The 21,521-nt window shown below is 39.1% G+C and overlaps 1 protein-coding gene across 1 annotated transcript in view; it reads left to right on the top strand.

The window, feature by feature from the left end:
* LOC109706625 (GDSL esterase/lipase At2g04570-like) overlaps positions 646 to 21,521 on the top strand; it is a 36,878-nt gene continuing 16,002 nt past the window's right edge. The window contains exon 1 of the mRNA XM_020227570.1: positions 646 to 1,181. Within this exon, the coding sequence (XP_020083159.1) occupies positions 798 to 1,181 (384 nt within the window). The 5' untranslated portion in view covers positions 646 to 797. The remainder of the gene's footprint in view (positions 1,182 to 21,521) is intronic.

Genomic DNA, 21,521 nt, shown 5'->3' with positions numbered 1-21,521 from the left:
AGTATAGTTTATGCTGGTAGTTGGTAATAATGCAGCAATTCGTTCCCTTGTGCATATATGGCACCCAACAATTGAACTCCAAAAAAGGACTCCACGCTGACAGTAGTAGCAGTTAAATGAGGTGAGATTTTTGGGGCTCCTTTAACAAGCGCTGTTCAAAGGTTGATGAGATCCCCTCTAACTAACATGCACACTCACAACCGTAAATTCGGCTACGCATTATTTGCAGCTCACGACTTACATTCTCTTTTGTAGAAACTACGTACGGACACGGGAGAACCCTCAACTGTAGACTATATTTTTTGAGTTCTAGACAACGTACGTCGTAGTGTTATTTTTTTCGAAGTGATTAATTAATTTGACATATTTCAATTAGTTTTGTTAATAAAAGTTTTATTGCACTTCAAAATTTTGTTCTTTTTTCAGTGAAAAATGAAATAACTAACTAACTAACTAACTAACTAACTAACTACCTACTGATATCTAGCTAATAAAAATATTTAGTTTAACGATACTATTAATTTAATGACTATGTATAATAATAATTCAAATAAGAAAGGTCCGTAGAATATAACGAAATACCTACCGACATAAATAGCATAAAGTTGAGGGAGCTAAGCTTACTTTTAAAATGCTCTACAGTGGAGGTGGTCGTCTCGCTAACGCTCTTGCTGCCATCCTCGCCTTTCCCGTTCTTCCATTGTTCTCTCTTCTGCTCCTCTACGTACACAGACAAATCTCTCTCTCTCTCTCTCTCTCTCTCTCTCTCTCTCTCTTGATCTCATTGTGCGTGATCAATGAGAGAGGCAAGCAAGAAGAGCCTTCTCTTCATCCAACTGATGCTCCTCCTAAGTCTGTCTGCACCGCCGCATTACGCCGCCGCTAAGGTGACTGCCATCTTCGTGTTCGGGGACTCGACAGTGGATGCCGGGAACAACAACCAGATCCCGACAACGCTGCGGAGTAATTTCAAGCCCTACGGGCGCGACTTTGCAGGCCAGAAGCCCACCGGCAGGTTCAGCAACGGTCGTATCGCCACCGACTTCTACTCCGAGGCGTTCGGGCTCCGGCCCTTCGTGCCGGCCTACCTCGATCCGGAGTACGGCATCAAGGATTTCGCTGTCGGTGTTTGCTTCGCGTCGGCCGGTTCCGGACTCGATGTTGCTACATCAGACGTTCTTGTGAGTCATCTTGATCCCCTATTTGTTAGCTGGCCGGTTTTATAATTTTTGAATTCAGCGATCCCTTGGCTCAATCTATATATGGAAATTCTGTCTTTCTAACTTGCCGGGTCATAATTTAGGATCTGATTACAAATCACCATGCGAATCAGCTCAATCAATAGGAGATTAATTAACGGTTTAGATTGAACTCTGATTTGATTCTCACCTAAAATCGAACTCCAGTACGGAGAACGTGCTTCGCTATTAATTTATAGTTGGTTAAGAATATATATATATATATATATTTTACAAATCACACTTTGAAATCCTATGCGGCACGTCATAAATCCAGAATATAAGTAATTAGATGTGTTTCATAACATTCAAAAAGCTTCAATATTTAGACTGTAAATTAATTATGGGCACCGATTCTTTTACGAAGCAAGCAATTAATGTTACTTATCTTCGTCGTTGATTTTCAGAAATAGTCGATGTTTAGATAATGGATTTTCAAAACATATAATTTAAAGATTGTTTAAACAGTACATATCACATATATATAAAAGTACTAAACAACTGTCCCTAACCAAGTGGGAAATTACTTGATAGTTGGTACCCGAGATCTCAAGTTCGAATTCTAGTTGATTCACATTTCTAATTAAGCTTATTTCTAAATTAAATAAACGAAGCGAGTAGCATGCTACCTATCTCTCAAAAAAAAATATATATAAAAGTACTAAATTTTAACTTTAAGGTATTAATACTTAATTATTAAGTAACAGTTGGCAGTGGCAAGCTATGCTCGGGTGTTAAAAAAGACGAAGGAGACGAGTATGTAGAAGTTATATGCGCAAGGGACTATTATTTGCTTTAGCATGTGGGAGTTTCCTTTTTAGGAGAAAGCAGCATCATTTTTTTTTCTTTTTTTTTTTCAGAAATGAACTTAACTGAATATATATATATATATTAGAAGTAATAAGATTTCGAACTTGAAATCTTGAATACCAACAATAATCAAGCTTTTTATCATTTGCACTAATCGGTTTGGCATGAAGGAGTTAAAGAGACAAATTTTAAAAATAGTTGGGGGGGTGGGCCAATTACGGTGTTGTGAGACTCTTGTGTTCCTCTTTAATCAACCCATGGTAATGAATAGGTTTTTTTTAATTAACTCATGGTAATGGAATAGAATTTTTGGAGATCATCTATTTTTTGGCTTAGTTTGATATTGCAGTATCATAAACACATTATATTTTGAAAGGCTAAAAGAACTTCAAAAGTGCTTCTAATTATATTTCTCCATAAATATTACAAAATCATAGTGGCCAATGCTACTGGAGAAATGGGCAGGTGCATGCTTCGGTAGTGACGTTTGCCACTACAATTTTATAACTTTGGAGAGACAAAAACTGATAGTGTTTTTTGATTTTCTTTTTGTGTGCCTTTCAAAGTATTAAAGCAGTTATTTTTAGCACCGCAATATTACTAGTCCCCTTTCAAGACTAGTATATTAACCACCTTCTTATGCTGGTTGATTTTTTTTTTTCAAGTCGGACTATTATCGAGATTCTAATTTAAAGCTCTTTTCTAGTGAAAAGTGTCGCATAGTGTGATCTATATGAATCTTTTAAAAAAAAAAAAAAAAGGAAAGAGAAACATCTGGAATATTAACTTGTTTCACGTTTTTCCTTGCTTTTACTATGTACTAAACAAACTCAAGGACCATCAATGATTTTCTTTGAAGTAGATAGAGAAACTTTAGATAATTTCGGGAACATAATTAAGGCGAAGAGTTCAGTATGTGTGATCGAGAGAGCAAAATAAATGTAAAGATAGGAAATGGTAGGCATATTTTACAATATTAACTACAAGGTAGGTGGGTGTGTACCTAAACTAGCGGTTTGACATTATTTGAACGGAAAGGTACGTACCAAAAGATAAGCGGATGTATAAAAAGAAGATGGGGATTCGTATATCAAAGTAGCTTCTTTGGAAGGGCTTCTAGCTAGATCCGGAATAGCCCTTGATTTATCATGTGAATCCCCTTGTTTTATCCGCAAGTCCTTAAAAATCTTCTCTTCAAAAAGGAAAAATTGAGTGGGCCCAAATGAAAGAGTGTGGGATTTGTCAGCATTGATCATAAAAGTATCAAGTTAAATTGACTTCAGAATTAATGCACTATTTTCTCTCAAAAAAAGAATTAATGCGCTATTTAATTACAACAAGTGCAATACTACACCTATATTTATAATAAAGGTTTAAGTTTTGCACCCTTGCACCCTATGTTCGATCAATAGCTCAAAGTTACTCATTTATCTTATCAATAATTTTTTTGATACTTAAAATCTAAAATTGATTTTTAAATTCTTCAATCATGAGATATAAATATAAATCCAATAATAGGGTGCACAGCTAGGCAGCAATTTTCTATTTACAATTACCATCGTATCTTTCAAATACCAGCACTCTGTCTTTTGCTTTAGATTTCACAAGATCACGGCGATGTACAAAACTTTTAGAAAAATGCTTACATAACATAAACCATGGAATGGTAAAATGTAGCCTTATCATTTGAACAATTTATTATTTGTAGTTTACCAAATATANTTTTTTTTTTTTTTTTTTTGTTTCTTCATAACCTTCTTCCTCCCCCCAGACACAAATTCACAATCTTAACTTTCCACTCTCCATGCCTTACCAATAAAAATTCGTTATTTAAAACGTTTAATTAATTGCTACTCTTTTGACAATAAATATTTATTAAAAACTAAAACTAAATCTATAGTTAAGTAGTATGATATGATAGTGCTGGCAGGAAAATTGCCAGACACATGGTGAGATCCAGTCCGTCCGCCAACATAGAGTCCCTCGATGAAAGGTGGGATCTAAATAAGTTTCATGTGCAAACTGGAGAGGAAATAGTTTGGTTGGGTTCAATCTTGAGAAGATGCTCGAGGTATCGCTCTCACAAGTCAAAGGCCTAAAGCTTCGACTGCTAGTCGAGCCGGAGCTAGTAAGACAAGGCCACCATACAATAGTAGTTCATAGAGAGATGTAGTCTGCATGGATGAAGGTGCATGGAGCGGAGGTGCATTCGCCAGTGATGAAAAGATAGTCCAACGATGGTTAGAATGGCAGTCAAAGGCAATTGTCATCGGACAAGACGGTAGTTGAAAGAAGGCAACGATTAAGTTACGGCTACTCCTAAACTATGTTAAAGTTACTCCTAGATGCTATGTTATGACAACTAGGATGTGAGGTATAGACTGGTGTCTCGTTGATGTTCGGGATCCTTTCTCTGTAAGCACACATCTTCTTTTATAGGCTTGTAGTCATAATTGTCGAAGTAACTCCTGCACTTCACTATCCCTCTTTTTTCAACTGCTCCTTTCTTGTTTGTCATCGCGCCTGCTTGAATTTTGAATAACTCAATATAAATAAGCCCACCCTTTCGCCAAAATAGGTGTGGGCACAAAATCGAAATTAAAACCAAAATATTCTTCGACATACCCTTCTACCAAAGCTTAAATTTTGCAGTGAAACCTCTTTTGGTGTTTTATATCTTCAATGCTCATTTTTGGTGCAAACACTTGGCCCCCCTAAATCCATAAGGAGGACCAAATGAAGTAATATGATATGATAAATGTTGGCGGGAAATTATGACCCAATGCTTTTCACGATCTAGTCCGTCTACCAACATAAAGTCCCACAATGAAAGCTTGGATCTTAGTAAGTCTCATGTGCAAACTAGAGAGGGAATGATCCGGTCAGGTTCAATCTTGAGAAAAGGCCCCAAGCATTTGCTCTCACTAGCCGAAGTCTAAGGCTTCGACTGATGGTCGAGCCAAAGCAAATGGGACAAGACAGCTATATAGTAGCACTTCATAGAAAGATGCAGTCCACATGGATGAAAGTGCACAGAGCGGAAGTGCGTTCGTTTGTGACGATAGAGATAGTCAAGCGATGGTCAGAATGGCCGTCGGAGGCAATTGTCATCAGACGAGACGTTGGCTAAAAAAAGGCAATGATTAAGTTACAGCGACTCCTAAACTACATTAAAGTTTCTCTTAGATGCTACGTTACAACTACCACTACTTCTCTAATCCGAGGTATAGATTGGTGTCGGGTTGATGTTCAGGATCCTTTCTCTATAGGCATACATCTTATTTTATAAGCGTGTAGTCATAATTTCGGAGTAACTCTAGCAATTTGCCACTCCTCTTTCCTCAATTGCTTCCCTACTTCTCATACTTGCTCAAGCCTATTCGAATTTTGAATAACTCAATTTAAATAAGCCCGCCCTTTCATCGAAATAAGTGTGTTTGGTTGTAAAATCAAAATTAAAACCGATATATTCTTCGATATATCCTTCTACCGAAGCCTTGGTTTTGCGCCGAAACCTCTTTCAACGATTTGTTTCTTCGGTGCTCAGTTTTGATGTCAACAATGGCCCCTGAAGGTTTCTTGTCTAGTGAAAACTATTGAATCATCTGTGCCATCACCTTTAGATCTATTTCCTTTGATGCGACATGCAATAGTCTTCATTCTTATGGATAAAAAATGTTGCATCATGGGACACGTTGTGTATTCCAGCAATACGCACTATCATGCATTAAATGCTGAGCTATTACTGCTAGTTGCATTGGGCCGCCTCATTAGTATAGGTTTAGGTATGGCCAGCCTACTTGGCTTGGTATAAATTCCCCTACAATCCTTCCTTCGGAGCATGGTGACCCTTTCCTTTCTTCTTTTTCCATTCGCCATGGTTCTGTTAACCTTCTCTAGTTGCACTGAGTTAGAAGATAGGCCTCCATTTGGCCTCCCCTTCAACTTCTTAGGTTTGTTTTTTTGTTTTCATCATCGTCGTCTTGTCGAGAGGCTGAAAGATTTCCGATGACATTATAAAGGTGCTGCAAAAATTTTGATGACATTATGACAGCAGTGGTAGTGCTCCGATGATTCCATTGATTCAATGCCTTTTTCCTAACACAATCTCTGCTCTAGTTTTATGATTTTGAATGACTCTTTGATGAAGATGGCTATTAGGAAGTAGATTGGTTGATCGCGAGTTTTCGAGGTCGAGTCAGGTGTGCACTATCACCACCCATTGAACTGTAGCCATTGGTTTGTATATGGCTAGAGCTTCATGTCATTTTTGAGTGTTTTATGTGCTGCTTCCGGGTGGCTTTGAGAGTGATGAAGGTGATTGTGCCTGAGCCTCTTCTTTTCTTGTAATACTTTGCACTTTCCTTATAAGAGTTTCAGCTAAGTTTTTTAATAATTTCTAGGAGAGAAAGTCTACTTCTTTTGATTTTTAATTTGGCATTCAAATTTTCCGAACTTCTCTCAGTCGAAGCAGTTCTACAGCTTGTTTATCCTACATTTATCTCTATAGCTGCCATGTTGTGGAGTAGTACTTTTTCACGTACTTCCTACTAATGATTTGGTCTTACTCCTCGGTGTTCAAATAGTAGAGGTGATAAGCATTCTCTCAGAACATCCCATGACTTGGAATGACCCTTTCCAATTTGGTGACCATTTGCCAAAATTGTGTCTTTCTAGCCAATAAGTAGGATGAACTCTTTTGTTGTAAGCACTCGAAACCTGAATTTTATGTGCCGTTGGGTGATCAAGTGCTTCAAGTTGAACTTGATCTAGCTACTCTAGTTCCATCATCATGGGTTCATTATATTTGGCTCCTATGAATTCTCCTAGCTTAGTGTCACGCCCCGGCCCAGCGGAAGCCCGCCCGACGCGTGCACAGACCCGCCGTGTACACCAAACACCTCCGATGTACACAAGGCGTCTACTAAACAAGAATGAACAAGAATAACATCCTAACAAGGCTATCAGAGCAAGTAATATAAAACCACTAATAGTCTATCACAAAGACCTCCACAAGATAAACATAAATAAAAACAACCGAGTCCAAAAGTCTAATATATGTCTAAATCGAATACATAATACATCTTTCCACAAGTACAAAAGAAAAATGACATCAGGTCCATCTAAAAAAAAACTCCGTAGAGGCTCTAGCTAGTCGCCAACCCCTTGCCACGATCCCTAGCCTCTCCCATCGCGGAAGGCTCTGAAACAAAAACCAACAACAAATGGGGGTGAGAACTATTAAACAATAGTTTCTAGTGGGTAAGCCGCCAAGAGTGGCGAAATATACCACTAAGTCAACTGAGGCATGCTATAAGGTGATAAATAAGCAAGTAAATTTAAACACTTTAATTAACAAGTCATTCCTCTACCAAAGATCAACTATCATATACATGATATTCTAACCTCACATGTTCAACTATATGCCAATGTTAATTTACATGCATGTTCATCATTTCCATAATGCTACAAAGAGTAAATATACTTTTCATTGCTATTCTATCCAAGCATCTATTCTAATCAACATAGATGTGGATATACTACTACTAGAGTATTGATGCCATGAATGACTAACATAAGGTCCAAAGAATATGCACTATCATGCATCCCCATAAGTCCAACTAATATGCACTATCTAGTAGTAGTTTACACATTATACTTTAGGTATCATTGTTCAATCTCATCATGGACCTACACGTGTGTAGTCCGACTTGCGCCGTGCCTAATGGCCCTGTAGTAGTCAACATTCTCACTCTAGAAATGAGCCTCTCCCACGGCATTCCATTTAAGTGCCCAATCCCGCACGGGCGAGCTTGTGTCGCGAAGGCTATCTCCGTAGTGCCGGCTTGAGGGGAGCGACCCTCACAAGCATGTGCGAATGAGCACAATGGCAAGCAAGCGTGATCAATAGTATCCATTCCTCGGTCATCATGTCTAAAATATGGAATAAGTACCAACGACCCAAAGGTCCAATATAGTATCACATTGCTAAGGTTTAGTCATATACTAAATCGAGTGTCACTACATGATGTTCATGTTTACTATGTCAAGCAAAAATCACTAGTCCATAAGCATGTATAAGCTTGTCGTTCCACTAAATGTAACATAATTTCCAACATAGTATAAAGATGCCATATCACATGCGAGTTTACTATACCATTCCCTCTCTACTACATAGAGATATAATCATGCAATTTCCACTAGTCTAGAGGGTCATTTTCTAATGCCATATGCGAAAGAGTCTCAAGAGATTTACCAAATCATATCATATGCCATGCACATGGTTTTCTACCAATGCCTCTACTACATGGAGTAAGTAAGGTATCATGCAAATGACCTCATTCAATTAATGTTATATGCATTTGTCCTTCCTATCATACGCCCAAGGCATTAAAACCTCTTTCCTCATGTCTAATACATGGAACACACTATCGATCCCTAGATCGAATGCAATGTCACAATGCAACATACTAGTTGTTCAACTAGGTTCAATGCACTAAGTTCAGCTTCATGTCGATCTTAACATGCACTATATTACAATGTCATAATTACCTTGTCTACAACAAGTATACATCAACATACAACTAATTGCTACATCTCATTTATTTCACAATCTAATTAAGGTTCACAAGATAGGTCTCTATTCATCTCTAACATGCTTTCTATCAAGCAAACATATGTCATGTAGAATGCAAGTTCACAACGTACCTCTACTATATAGAGTATAAATTTATACATGCAACACATATGTATTATGCACTCTAAAATTCTATCATGTCCTAATAAACATGAATATACATCCATCTAAGTCTATTAACCATAGGGAAGACATAGAGGAAGTTCACCCATTTCGGTGAGGTCAAACCCACCAGGTATTCCTCGAACCCTTTCGTTCCTTCAAACGAAGTTGTCCACCAAGCTACTAGCACCCTAAAAGAATTTCTAAAAGGGTTACAAGCTTTGAACGAACATTATACAAAATTCACCAAAAAATTACATAGAAAAGAGACGAAAATTACCTTTGACCAAGCTAAACTTGTCCAAAGCTCAAATCAACCCAACGGAGCTTCAAATCCAACATAAAGAAGAGTTTTACACATCAATTAGGTCCCAAAAGCCTCAAATCAAGAAATCCCAAGTAAAATCCTAGTTTTGAAAAAACTAGGTTTTCATCTCCAAATCTTGCCAAAATCACAAGTAGATGATGCAAGATGAGTACTAACCTCAAGAAATGCTCCAAATCAAGCTAGCTTGAGATAGGGTTGGAATTTAATCCTCAAACAAGTCCTCTTCTTCTCCTCCAAGCCTCTTTCAAGGTCCACCAAGCAAGCCACCATGAAGAGGAAGAAGAAAAAAAAGATCAAATCCCAAATCAACAAAGGTTTGGGGGAGAAATCTATAAAGAGAAAGGGAGAAAACCCTACCTTTTCCACCTCTCTAAGCTCAGCACAAAAAGGGCTGAGGGGGAGAAGAGGGATTATATATACAAGTTGTAACAAATCCCAAAAAGCCCCTCCAAACACCAAAAATTGCAAACTGCACGAACTACAGTTTTTGCACTGCGTATCGGTACTCGGGCAGGAGTACCGGTACTCAACAACAAATCTTGCGCAACCCGAGCCTCTGCCAAGTGGGTAAATTACGGCGTACCGGTACCCCGTTGAAGCAGTACCCGTACCCGGCCACCCATCAGCTCAAACCCGAGAGCTGCACTTCTCGATTGCGTGCTAGGGTTTCGGTACCTCACCCAGGAGGTACCGGTACTCTGCACCCCAAAACCTGAATTTTCAAATTTTGGTGCTAAGTACTCCTTCTCGCATTCTCGCAACACAAGCAATCGGTCGGTACTCAGTCAACGACCTACAAAAATGCCGAGAATAGCTCAAAACGCTATTCTAACACTATAATCTCACAATCTGCTAAAGTTCAGTGTGTTACACTTAGTCATTCAAATGACCGAACAGTGATCTCCAATGGTAGCACACCATTGTGGTCGTATGTTGGCACAAAAGGAGTTACTCCATTAGCTATCTTAACCGAGGTCCTACTTGGCCATAGTGCATTCAACAATTGTTCATCCCACTTTCTTGGATTATTGGCCACATGTTTCTTTGTCAGGCCGATGATGTCACGCCCCGGGACCGGCGGAAGCCCTCCCGGTAGCGTGTCCAGACCCGCCATATGTCTACACATATAAGGCGTCTATACTGAAAAGCGAAAGTAAAACAAGAGATAGAACATATGAAAGAAGCAAAATAACTAGCAACTAATAATATCAGAGCGAATAAAGTTCTATCATCTACACCAGAGTAAAGAAATAGAGCTAGACAAATAAAAGAAACCATAAGGTAGTACAGTACTGTCTCCTCAACAAGAAAAACAAGATCGAAAAGAAGGGTGGTCTCTATACATAAATGGGTACAACTCACAACCTCTCACAAAACAAAACCACGAGAGGTAGACCACCTATCAAATCGTCCTCGAAGGAAGCTAGCTCGAGGCAACTCCCTTCCCGCGGTCCCTAGCCTCTCCCGGCGTGGAAGGCTCTGAAAGAAAACATGAAACAGAGGGCATGAGAACTATAATTTATAGTTCCCAGTGGGCAATTACTGACCTCAGCTCATTGCACCACTAGGCCCAAAAGAGAAGGGTAAGTCAAAAGCAATAACGAGTAATTTGCATCTATGAAAGCATAATGAAAATGCTAAAATATTACTTGCAATTAAACATGGCATTCATGTAATGCACAATGATCTTATCATGAAGAATATGTCTCTACTTAACCATAAATAATATCATGGTTGCTTAAATGAAATTATGAGGATTATCCCTTATCATAGCAACATTGTTTATATGACTGCAATTAAACACTGCCTCCTAGCATACTACATGTATGTATGTATGTATGTATGTATACCCAAAATCCAAACCTATGCTAGAAGCAAGTCCGAGTAATCCAACTACCACTCTCTATCTAGTAGTGATTATAACAAACTCACCTCGTGTCGATTTCCATTTCCAATTAGAGACTTACCAAAGGTAGTCCAGCTTGCGCCGCCTAAGTGCCTGTGGTAGCCCAACATCCCTACTCATGGAATGTGTCTGTCCCACTCGACCCCGTAGGCTTCTCAATACCGCACGAGCGAACANCGCCAGGGACCGATTGCCTCAGGGCTGCCGCAACACTGCTCACTGGGGGACCGGTCTCTCCTTCCAGGGACCGGTCCCCGAGAGTAAAAACTCTCAGGACTTGTCCAGAATTCCAATTTTCGAACTTTTTAGATCGGAAAGCATTCTACAACCCTCCACCAAGTGTGGAAAAGCTCGAAATACATCCAAACACTCGAACCTCGCAATTTGCAAAGGTCCAGTGTGCTACAGATGATGACTTTGTTCACAGCCTTGGCCTAACTATTGGCCTGCGTGTAGTAAGGCGAGGAGTTTAACATTTTGATCTGCATGGAGTCAAGGTAATCGACCACCTCTTTCCTAGTGAACATTATACCTCGGTCGGTTATCATTGTCCTTAGAATGTCGAATCGATGCACTCTATGGGACTTAGTGAATTGCTGGACTCAATGAACTTTATAATTTTTCTTTGGGAAACCTCCTTTAAAGGAATTGCCTAGACCCACTTTGTAAATGAGTTGATGACCACTACTAGGAAGCAATGGCTCATTGATGAGTGTGGATATATTTCTCCGATCAAATCAATGGGTAATGCACCAGGCTTTGAGTAAATTGATAACGTATAGATTAAGTCATGATAGACATGACTAAAGTGAATTTTGAGAGGTTTAGACTGAGTTTGGATTGAATTGAAATCAATTTTGATTGAAATGGATTTCCAAATCAAAGAAATTTGAGTTCCAAACTTTTTTGGCTGCCTGGAATAGGAATTTAGGAGTGCACAAAGGGTTCGGATGGCCAGTCAGAGTGCCTAGACTATCCAGACACTCTTCCAAAGAGCATTATTTGTGGAGAGTCCAACCTTTGAGCACCCAAACTACCCTGTGGGCGCTCGGAATGTTTCAGACCTCATTTGAGGGCGTCCAGAGTAGGAACCCCCCCCAACTCGAGAGATTGGGTGCAGGAATAAACATTCGGGCGTTTGAATTGTTCTACAGGTGCTCGAAAAATGTTTCAGACGCCCCCCAGCACAAGAGTGCTGGTTGCATGGTGAATGTACAACCGAAGCCCAAATCATCATTTTAGGTGCCCAAATTGTGAATTGGGTAAGCTGTGTAGGCATTTGGATTTTGGACCAGAGAGAGCTCTATGAGGTTTGGGTGCTTGAAAGTTCGAGTAGCTGCCTGAAACATGGCATGCAAACTGTAGGTTAGTCTGTTGCAAATAAAAGTTATTTGGGGGTTTAGTTGCTATTTTAGCACCCCTATAAATAGGGTTTCACTATTAACTCTAACACCACAATACCTTTCCCTCTCTCTTCCACTCTCTCTTCCATTTTCTCTCTAGAAGAAAAGAGCAGCATTTCCACCATTGCTGGAGCTTGGAGCTTGGATCCATCTCTTTGGGATCTTGAAAAAGGTGGAGAACTTCAAGAGGAAGCTCTAGGAAAGAGAAGAAACCCATCTCTTCCACATTTGCCTTGCTAGAAGAGGAGAGGTGAGTTGGGATCTTAGGTTTTGTCGTAGGATTTTTCCAAATGTGAAATTTTTGGGGTTCTAACTTTATTAGAATGATTTATAGGATTTTCTTGAGGTTCAAAGGAGATCAAGGATTACCTTTAGAATAGATCTAGAAGAAGGTAGAGAATATCACCGAAATAGGTTTGATCTCTCCTTACTTAAAGCATTCTTTGATTGCATGTATATATTATGAGTAATATGTAAGCTAAAGTGGATTTAATTACATGCTAGGAGATCAAGTAGGTCAAGATAGTTTATAGGCATTTGACCTAGGAGAAAATTAGGGTTTTAACCCTTGTATGTTAAAAAAAAACATGAAGCGTGCATGTATGGGCATCCATGTAAACCTTGTTGTATAGATAAACAAAAGTATGTATACGCAAGATTAGGTTTCATATGAACCTTGAATTAAACATAGGCAACATGTATGACATTTAACCTCGGTTGAAAACTAAGGTGTGAAAATAGTAGCATTGAATTTAGGATGGAACCTAGGATATGACACATAGTGACATATCGACTCTAGGCTAAACTTGAGCTAGAGAACAAGAGAATGATAAATGAAATATAGATAACCTTAAAAGTCATGAACTTAGGGTGAAATGATAAAAAGCGTGGCCTTCTGGAAGTGTCTAAAGGGAGTGTCGGTAACCCTTGATTCCATACGTTACACTGGGAGATGCCGATCACCCTTGAATCTCTATGTAGTGTTTGGACTGCCGATCACCCTCGACTCTGTAGGTAGTACTTGCAGTGCCAATTGCCCTCAACTCTAAGTGCCTATCAATTGGAGAGATGCTAATCTCCCCCTACAATTCATAGGAGAGAAGTCCGATCTTCCTCGACCCTCCAAAAGGTGTAATAAGAAGGGAAATCAAACTAATAAGTTGATTAAAGCTAAGAGATGAAATGAGATGAATGTATAGGCTAATGACATAGCAAACCATTGTAGCATATTATATATATGTTGAGGCATTGTAGTTATATTTCAGTTTACTACATTTCTAATATAGAAATGGCTATTACAGTTATTGTCATTATCTATTAATGCCCCCTTTTGATCGAGCGTGTGCAGAGTGCCAGTTTCGGTGGTTGCACCAATTGAAAACTTATTTTAAGTTCTCACCACATGTGATTGATGTTTTCAGCATTATCCACCGCTGGTAAGGTGCGTGATCACGGTAAGGGCATCATGAGTTAGATAGACCGTGGCTAGTTGGTCTAGAGAGTACGCCATTATATGTAAACAATAGAGTTGTAACAGGTTGGCTATAAGTGATGTAAACCTTAAAGAGGTTAATTTGTAAAAGTTGTAACTTAGAAGTTGAGTTGTAATGGCTTTTAAATTTAGAAGCTTTAATTACTCTGATGCGCTATTGTATCTATATCATGTATGGTGTTATACAGATTGCTGTATGCTTCCGCTTCTTGCATATAGAGAAAACCATGTCGTTCGGCGGGTCCATTGCGCATGCCCAAGCGGGTTCAATTGGTGGGATTCGGGGCATGACAATAAGAGTGGTATCAAAATCTAGGAAGAGTTTCTAAGTGATTTGCTTAAATTTGACCCTTAAGATGACTCTAAGGACTTAGGGATGTGAGTGAGAATGACATATGGCGAAAGTAAATAATTGGATTTTGTGGTGCTCCTAAATAAAATATTAGGGACTGTGCGAGGGAGATAATCCTTTCATTCTTTGGATAACTACATTGGGCGACTGATAACATAATGTCGGAAATGAGAGGAAGTGTTCCTCCTCGAGAACTTTTGCTTAATTCGGTCAACTTTTGTGTGCGACGAATCAAATTTGATTAGTGGGTCGCCTATTTGCACATGTGTTATCCCTCAGATGATATTCTTATCCCTTGGATAATATTGATGAATTACTTGGTGGGAAGAATGTCGCAGAAAACCAGATAATCTTCCGATGTTTTCAATCAAAGTATCACTAAGGGAATAAGGCCTCTTGTTGTGGCTGATTTGCGAGACAAGCAGACGTGGGCCCTGACTTGGTGTCAAGAGTGGTAGTTGTGGAGTTCTAGTAATTTCCATCCTAGTAGCTGTTGATGCATTAACCCCAGCTATGATGGGTGATGGATATGGGAGAACGATCCTTAAGGAAATAACATAAGTAGGATTGAAAGGTGGTCGATCAACTAGGTTGAAATTAAAGAGGTTTTTTGATTATATGTGCTCTCGATTGGGAGTGCCGAATACTAAGGAAAAATTTAACTAGGTTAATGCCGAGTCGAAATTGGCTTTGGGCATGTGATATAAATTTGGTTTGATAGAGCCATAAACTTGATAAACATTATTAGGGCTATAGACGTTGTCCATTATGGGGGGCATAGTATTCACTATAAACTGATTGTTAACGATCAACTGTAAGTTGGACATAGCGCTAGATTTGGCATGGCTCATGAGGAGTCAAGTGACAATCAAGTTCGAAGGGCGTTGTAGCCTTCCATGAGCCAAAATAGCAAGAGCGTGCCTGTGGTGGTAGTAAGGACCTCGCCATGCGATGTCGATCTCAACATCACTTATTAATTGGTGAATGAATAAAGGGTATGAGACCTTCATAGGTATAGTAGTGAATGAATAAGGACATAAGTTGTCACGCCCCGAGCCCCGCCTATTTGGTCGGTTCGGGCACGTCAACAAATGCCGAACGGACAACACCTCCCCTGTCCGCCCAAAGCTCAACAAGACATCAACATGTATATAAATCTTGCGCGAGCAGAAGCATACATATACATGGCTTGCACGAGGGCAAGCAACAGCCAAAAGTAAAAGTTCTATACTATTACACCCATACAAGTACTATGATCACTTTCATCACATGCATGCATATTAACACTTACATTCTTTTCTTTCCCTTTATACATCACATGATCTTCCAAAATGTAAACCTTTTTACATTTATACATCATTTATACAATTTTGATCATCAAATACAAAAGATGATAATAGCAGATATGAAACTATACTCAGGTGGTCACTGTCTAAGGCGCGATACCCTTACCGCAATCCTCGATCGGCTCACTCGGCCCCGGCTTTGTAGAAGATAGTAGGGTGAGAACTACAACGAAGTTCCCAGTGGGTTTGGCCGCCGACCTCGCCGACTTTCCCACTAGGTCTAAATCAGGCATAAGTAAAAGAATAAAGAAAATAGATAGGTAACCAAGCTAAACAAATGCAACTAATATGCCCGAATAAGATACTATCAATGTTAGATGCTCATGATGCATGCACTTAATCATTGCCATTACCCAATCATCCTTGGCTAACCCATAGGTTTCACCGCAAAACTCACCAACTCAAATCCCTGCTATCGGGGAGAAACTCCTACAACCCGACGAAACCGTCCTCTGGGGAAACTCTAACCCAGTGATGACTACTCTGGAGCTCATCGCTCGAGGGAGTGCGACCGCCCTCAAGCCAAGACTTACGGGTCAGTATGATCCAATCCTTAACTATAAGGATGCCAAATTCAATCCAATTCTTAGCTCTAAGGATGTTATGCTCAGTCCGATCCTTAACTATAAGGATGCTATGCTCACTAGTCCACAATTATGAGGATGCCATATTGACCATGCCACAACACACTATGTGTTTTATTCTCTAGCATTCATCATATTCACTAATGCCACACATGCAAAGTGTCTCATTCACTAGCATTCATTGTACTCATTAATGCCACACACACTAGGTGTCTCATTCTCTAGCATTTGCTATGGTCATTAATGCCATAAGGTGCTACTTTACTCATGTCATAATGTCACTATGTTCTTTGCCTCAGCTATGTTCAAGTCACAATTCATACATCTATAGGGTTTACAACGTGTTCAATAGCTCATGTGCATCTTTATACTAAAAGCATGCAAACAACATGTATGAACATGTTCTCAACTCAACCCTACAATGCATGAATCCTATATACTCATATATGCTCAATAAGTGACATTTAGACATAAAAAAAAATTCAATAATTTCGGATAGCACCATCCACCTCGTAGGGTCGCTAAGGTGCTACGATTCAAGTCTTGTGATTTATGACCGGCTATTTCCCTTGACCACGGCAAATGAAGTCGAAACGGGATTTTTCCTCGATTTCTTCGCGTAGACTCGTCGGATCTTCGAACCGAGTCTCTCAACGCATCAGACTATCCGCTAATTAGGGCTACAAGAGGTCAAACCCTAGTTAGATCTTACTTTGAGCAAAACCCCAATGTGACCCTAGGGTTTCCAATGATCCACAATAACCTCATAATACATGGAGATTCTTGAGGTACTCTACCATACAAGCTTCTAGATTCAACTACTAGAAGAAACTAACTCAAAACCCTAGCTAAAACCATAAGAACTCACCTTGAGTTCAAGTTCTTCCTCAACCTCTTGCACAATTGCTAACTCCACCCTCCAATACGCTTTCTTCTCCACCAAAGCCCTTCCTTAGACCCAACCCTAGTAAGAGAAGGAAAGGAAAGGAGAGGAAGAGTGAGAGGAGCTCTAGAAAGAGAAAGAGAAAGCTCTTCTCCTAAGGTCTCAAATAGGGGAAATGAGTTAGGGCATCCCAACTCACTCACATAAGCCCATAAATGACAATTGCACTTAGGCCCCTCAACAATACACACAACTGAACCAACCCATGCATTTTGCGGGTACGGGTTCCGGACCATGCATAGGGTCCGGACCCTGAGAGAAAGTTTTCACATTTTCGCAGCTAGGGTCCGGACAGTGTTGCCAGGGTTCGGACTCCGAGAGCAAAACATGCTCAAAACACACTGAATTTTTCCTGGGTTGCTCTCCAAGGTCTCAACACCCTATATACTCATTCTGACGCACTCAGAACCACACTTCGGTCAATTTGACTGCAGTTCGGTACAACCTACAGAAGTTTCGGTATATTATAATAAAAGTATTATACAATGAATACTATATTTTCTTACAGTAATGCAAAATATGACCAAATATATAACTATATATAGTGTGTGCACTAAAATTACTATAATGCCCCTGCTTGAAAACTTGACACATAAAATTTTACTATTTTGTGTCACGCTTTGAGACCCACCCAATGGGCCCGCTTGGGCTCGTGTAACAGACCCGCTGAATGGATAAAGTTACCCCCACTCGCGCGAGGCGAAAACATAAACCAACCTGCACAACAAATACATGATATGGGTATAATAAAGCATTAGAGTAATTAACTTCTAAGTTAAAGCTATTACAAGTTTGATCGCTTTAAGATTTACAATACATTAAACTCCAAACTATTACATAGTCTTTGCTTATACAAAAAAGGTACTTTCTAGACCAACTAGCCACGGACTACTAACTCACAATACCCTTACCGCGATAGCGCTCCTCACAAGCAAACGATGGCTCTGTAAAAGTAACAACATCAACAGGGTAAAAACTTGAAATAAATTCTCAGTGGGTACAATCGCCGAAAGTGGCACTTTACACTCACTCGGTTCAAAAGAGGCACTAGTAGAATAATAAAAATAAAAGAACTACTATTACTACAAGGAAAATACAATGCAAAATATAACTACTGTGCCCTAAGTAATATAACTAGATGTCACAATAATACATTATTGTCATTGACCTATATAATTGTCCCAAATCATTCCTTATCTCTAACAAACTCTTTGGTTTGGTTCTTCTAGCTAAACACCTCATGGAGTCGAAGGCAATAATCATATTTTCAAACAATAGGCATTTAGAGTCGAAGGAAATTGGCATCTCTAAGTACGACATAGGGAGTCTAAAGGTAATTGGCATATCCCGATACAGAGTATGGAGTCAAGGTGAATTGACATTTCTCGATATTTCCGGAAGGTCGTGACTTGTATTTTAGTTTACAACCTAAGTTCTCGTGATTTCTAGGGTTAAACCATTAAGTTCATTCGCAAATTTGCTAGTTCTCTAGTTCAAGTTTGCCTAGATGTCTATGTGTCACTATGTTCCATACCCTAGGTTTCATCCTAGGTTTTCATGCCACAATTACATCTCCTATGTCCCAATGTTCGTATAAAGTCAAGTTACACATGCCATATACTTTTCTTTTAACATATCAAAGGGGTTAAAAACCTTATTTTTCTAGCTCAAATGCTCTTAAGTCCTCTTGACCTTCTAAATCTCATATATATATATATATATCATCATATCATATATAGTTAAACATATGTTTGATCTACTTTTTATTATAATACATACCATATGGCCAAAAAAAATACTAGATAAAAGAGAGATCAAACCGCATTATTTAGTGATATTCTCCATTTACTTGAGCTCCTAAGAGATGGTTCCTAATAGATGGTTCCAAATATTCGGAAAGGTCTGTGATGCGTGTGTAATTTTAGTTACCACACTAAGTCTCTCATGATTTCTTGTGTTAAAGCCATTAAATTCATGATCGCATAATTTGCTAGTTCTCTAGTTCAAGTTTGCCTAGATGTCCTAGTGTCACTATGTTCCATACCCGTAGTTGATCCATAGTTTTCATGCGCCACATCATGCTCTCTATGTCCGCAATATTCGTAAAAGTCAATGTTACACATGCCATAAGTACTTTCTTTTAACATATCAAACCGGGGGTTATAAAAACCTTATTTTTTGCCTAGCTCGATTATGCTCTTAAGTCCTCTGACCATCCTTAAAATTCTCATATATAAGTATATAATATATATATATATATATATATATATATATATAGATTAAACATATGTTTGATCTACTTTTTAATTATAATACATACATATGGCCAAAGAAAATACTAGATAAAAGAGAGATCAAACCCATTTTAGTGATATTCTCCATATTTACTTGGATGCTCCTAAGAGATGGTTCCTAATCTCTGTAGAGCATTAAGAAACCCTAAAAACGAAGTTTTAACTAAGTTAGAACCTTTAAATCTCTCATTTGAAAAATATCCCTAAAAATAAATTCTAAAAAATTCAACTCACCTCTTCTCCTCGAAATAAGATAAATGTGGGTTAAGATAGTTACCTTCTCTCTCCTAGAGTTTTTCCTTGATGCTTTTGATCTCATCTAAGCCTACAATGAGATGGATCTAAGAGATCCAACAATAGGGTTGAGGTTTCTTTCCTTTTAGAGAGAGAAAGAGGAGAGAGTGAGAGAGGGAAATGAGAGTGGGTGAGGGGTTGGCTATGAAGGGGATGTATATTGAGGTATCATATTTGCAACTAAACACTAACCCTCAAATAATTCATATTCTCAACCAGCCAAAAATCTTATGTTTGCAGAGTTGTGTACGGATATGAGGGTTTCAGTACTGATACACCACTCAGATGTTTTGATATTTTGGGCTAGCTCCACAGGACCCGAACATTGGATTTCTCTGCTTTCTATTGTATATCGGTATTCACCTATTTCAGTATTGGTACCTAGTACTTAGAATTGTTACTTAGAAAAGTTCTGCCAAACACCATTGAGATTATCTAAATAGTTTCTATTATTATTTCTCACTAAAACACCGCTATTTGCAAAAGTTTAATGCATTACATCATCCCTTCCTAATAAGGAGTTTTATTCGCGAAACTTGAAATTTCATACCTCAAGAGGACTCTCTAAATAAATAAGAGAAATGATCCTTAATCGTGCTTTCGAGCTCCCAAAAGGCTTCACACTCCTCATGGTTGCTCCACAACACTTTGACATATGGGATGGTATAGTTCCGCAACGTCTTCTCTTGTTGGGCAAGGATGCTAATCGGGTTCTCGTCATAGCTCAAATCCTCCTATAACTGTAGTAGCAGTAGCTAATGAAGTGCGTGGGATCGGGTACATACTTGCAGTGTAGAGATATGTGGAATATGTTGTGTACTCCCACATAGCTTGGGGTGTAGCATAATGTCACGCCCCGGGACCGGCGGAGGCCCTCCCGGTAGCGTGCCCAGACCCGCCATATGTCTACACATATAAGGCGTCTACAAAAAAACAGAAGTAAAAGCAAGAAATAGAACAAATAGAATAGTAATAACTAATGATATCAGAGCGAGCGAAGTTCTATCATATAAACCAGAGTAAAGGAAAAAATACCAAGACGAAGAAAGTAAAACATAAGGTGATACAAAACTAACTCCTCGAAAGAAATACCAAGATCCCAAAAGAAAGGTGGTCTCTATATATATACGGGTACAACTCTCAACCTCTCACAAAATAAAACATCGAGAGGTAGACCACCTAAACTCGTCTCTCGCTGAAGGGCTAATTCGAAGCGACGCTCTTCCCACGGTCTCTAGCCTCTCTCGGTGTGGAAGGCTCTGAAAGAAAACATAAAATAGAGGGCGTGAGAACTATAATTTATAGTTCCCAGTGGGCAATTACTGACCTCAGCTCAATGCACCACTAGGCCCCAAAAGAAAAAGGGTAAGTAACGACATATAGTAATATGCAATAAATAGCGAACACAAAAACTGCTGAAAGAAAGCATGAATGAAATGCTATACTACTATGTCTCCATAAGCATGATGTCATGGTGGTGTACATCTACGCTATCATAAAGTAACATATCCAATGCATACTAATATGCCTCAACATAATGAGCAAGTAAACCTCACAATACCATATGCCAAAAATATAAGGAGTACGTTCTATCAAGATAACCCAGTATACTATGATGCAATGCATGAAACCGGCAAGTGTACTATATACTCCATTGCTATGTCATGAGCATGTCACCTAATCCAACTACTAAGCCTATCTAGTAGCGATTATTCATTCTCAACACCGTGTCGATTTCCATTTCCAATCAAGGACCTACCAAAGGTAGTCCAGCTTGTGCCGCCTAAGTGCC

This window comes from Ananas comosus, linkage group 2 (assembly GCF_001540865.1).
Source record: "Ananas comosus cultivar F153 linkage group 2, ASM154086v1, whole genome shotgun sequence".
Taxonomy (NCBI): Eukaryota; Viridiplantae; Streptophyta; class Magnoliopsida; order Poales; family Bromeliaceae; genus Ananas; species Ananas comosus.
The sequence above is the reverse complement of the archived record's forward strand: the minus strand, read 5'-3'. Positions and strand labels throughout refer to the sequence as shown.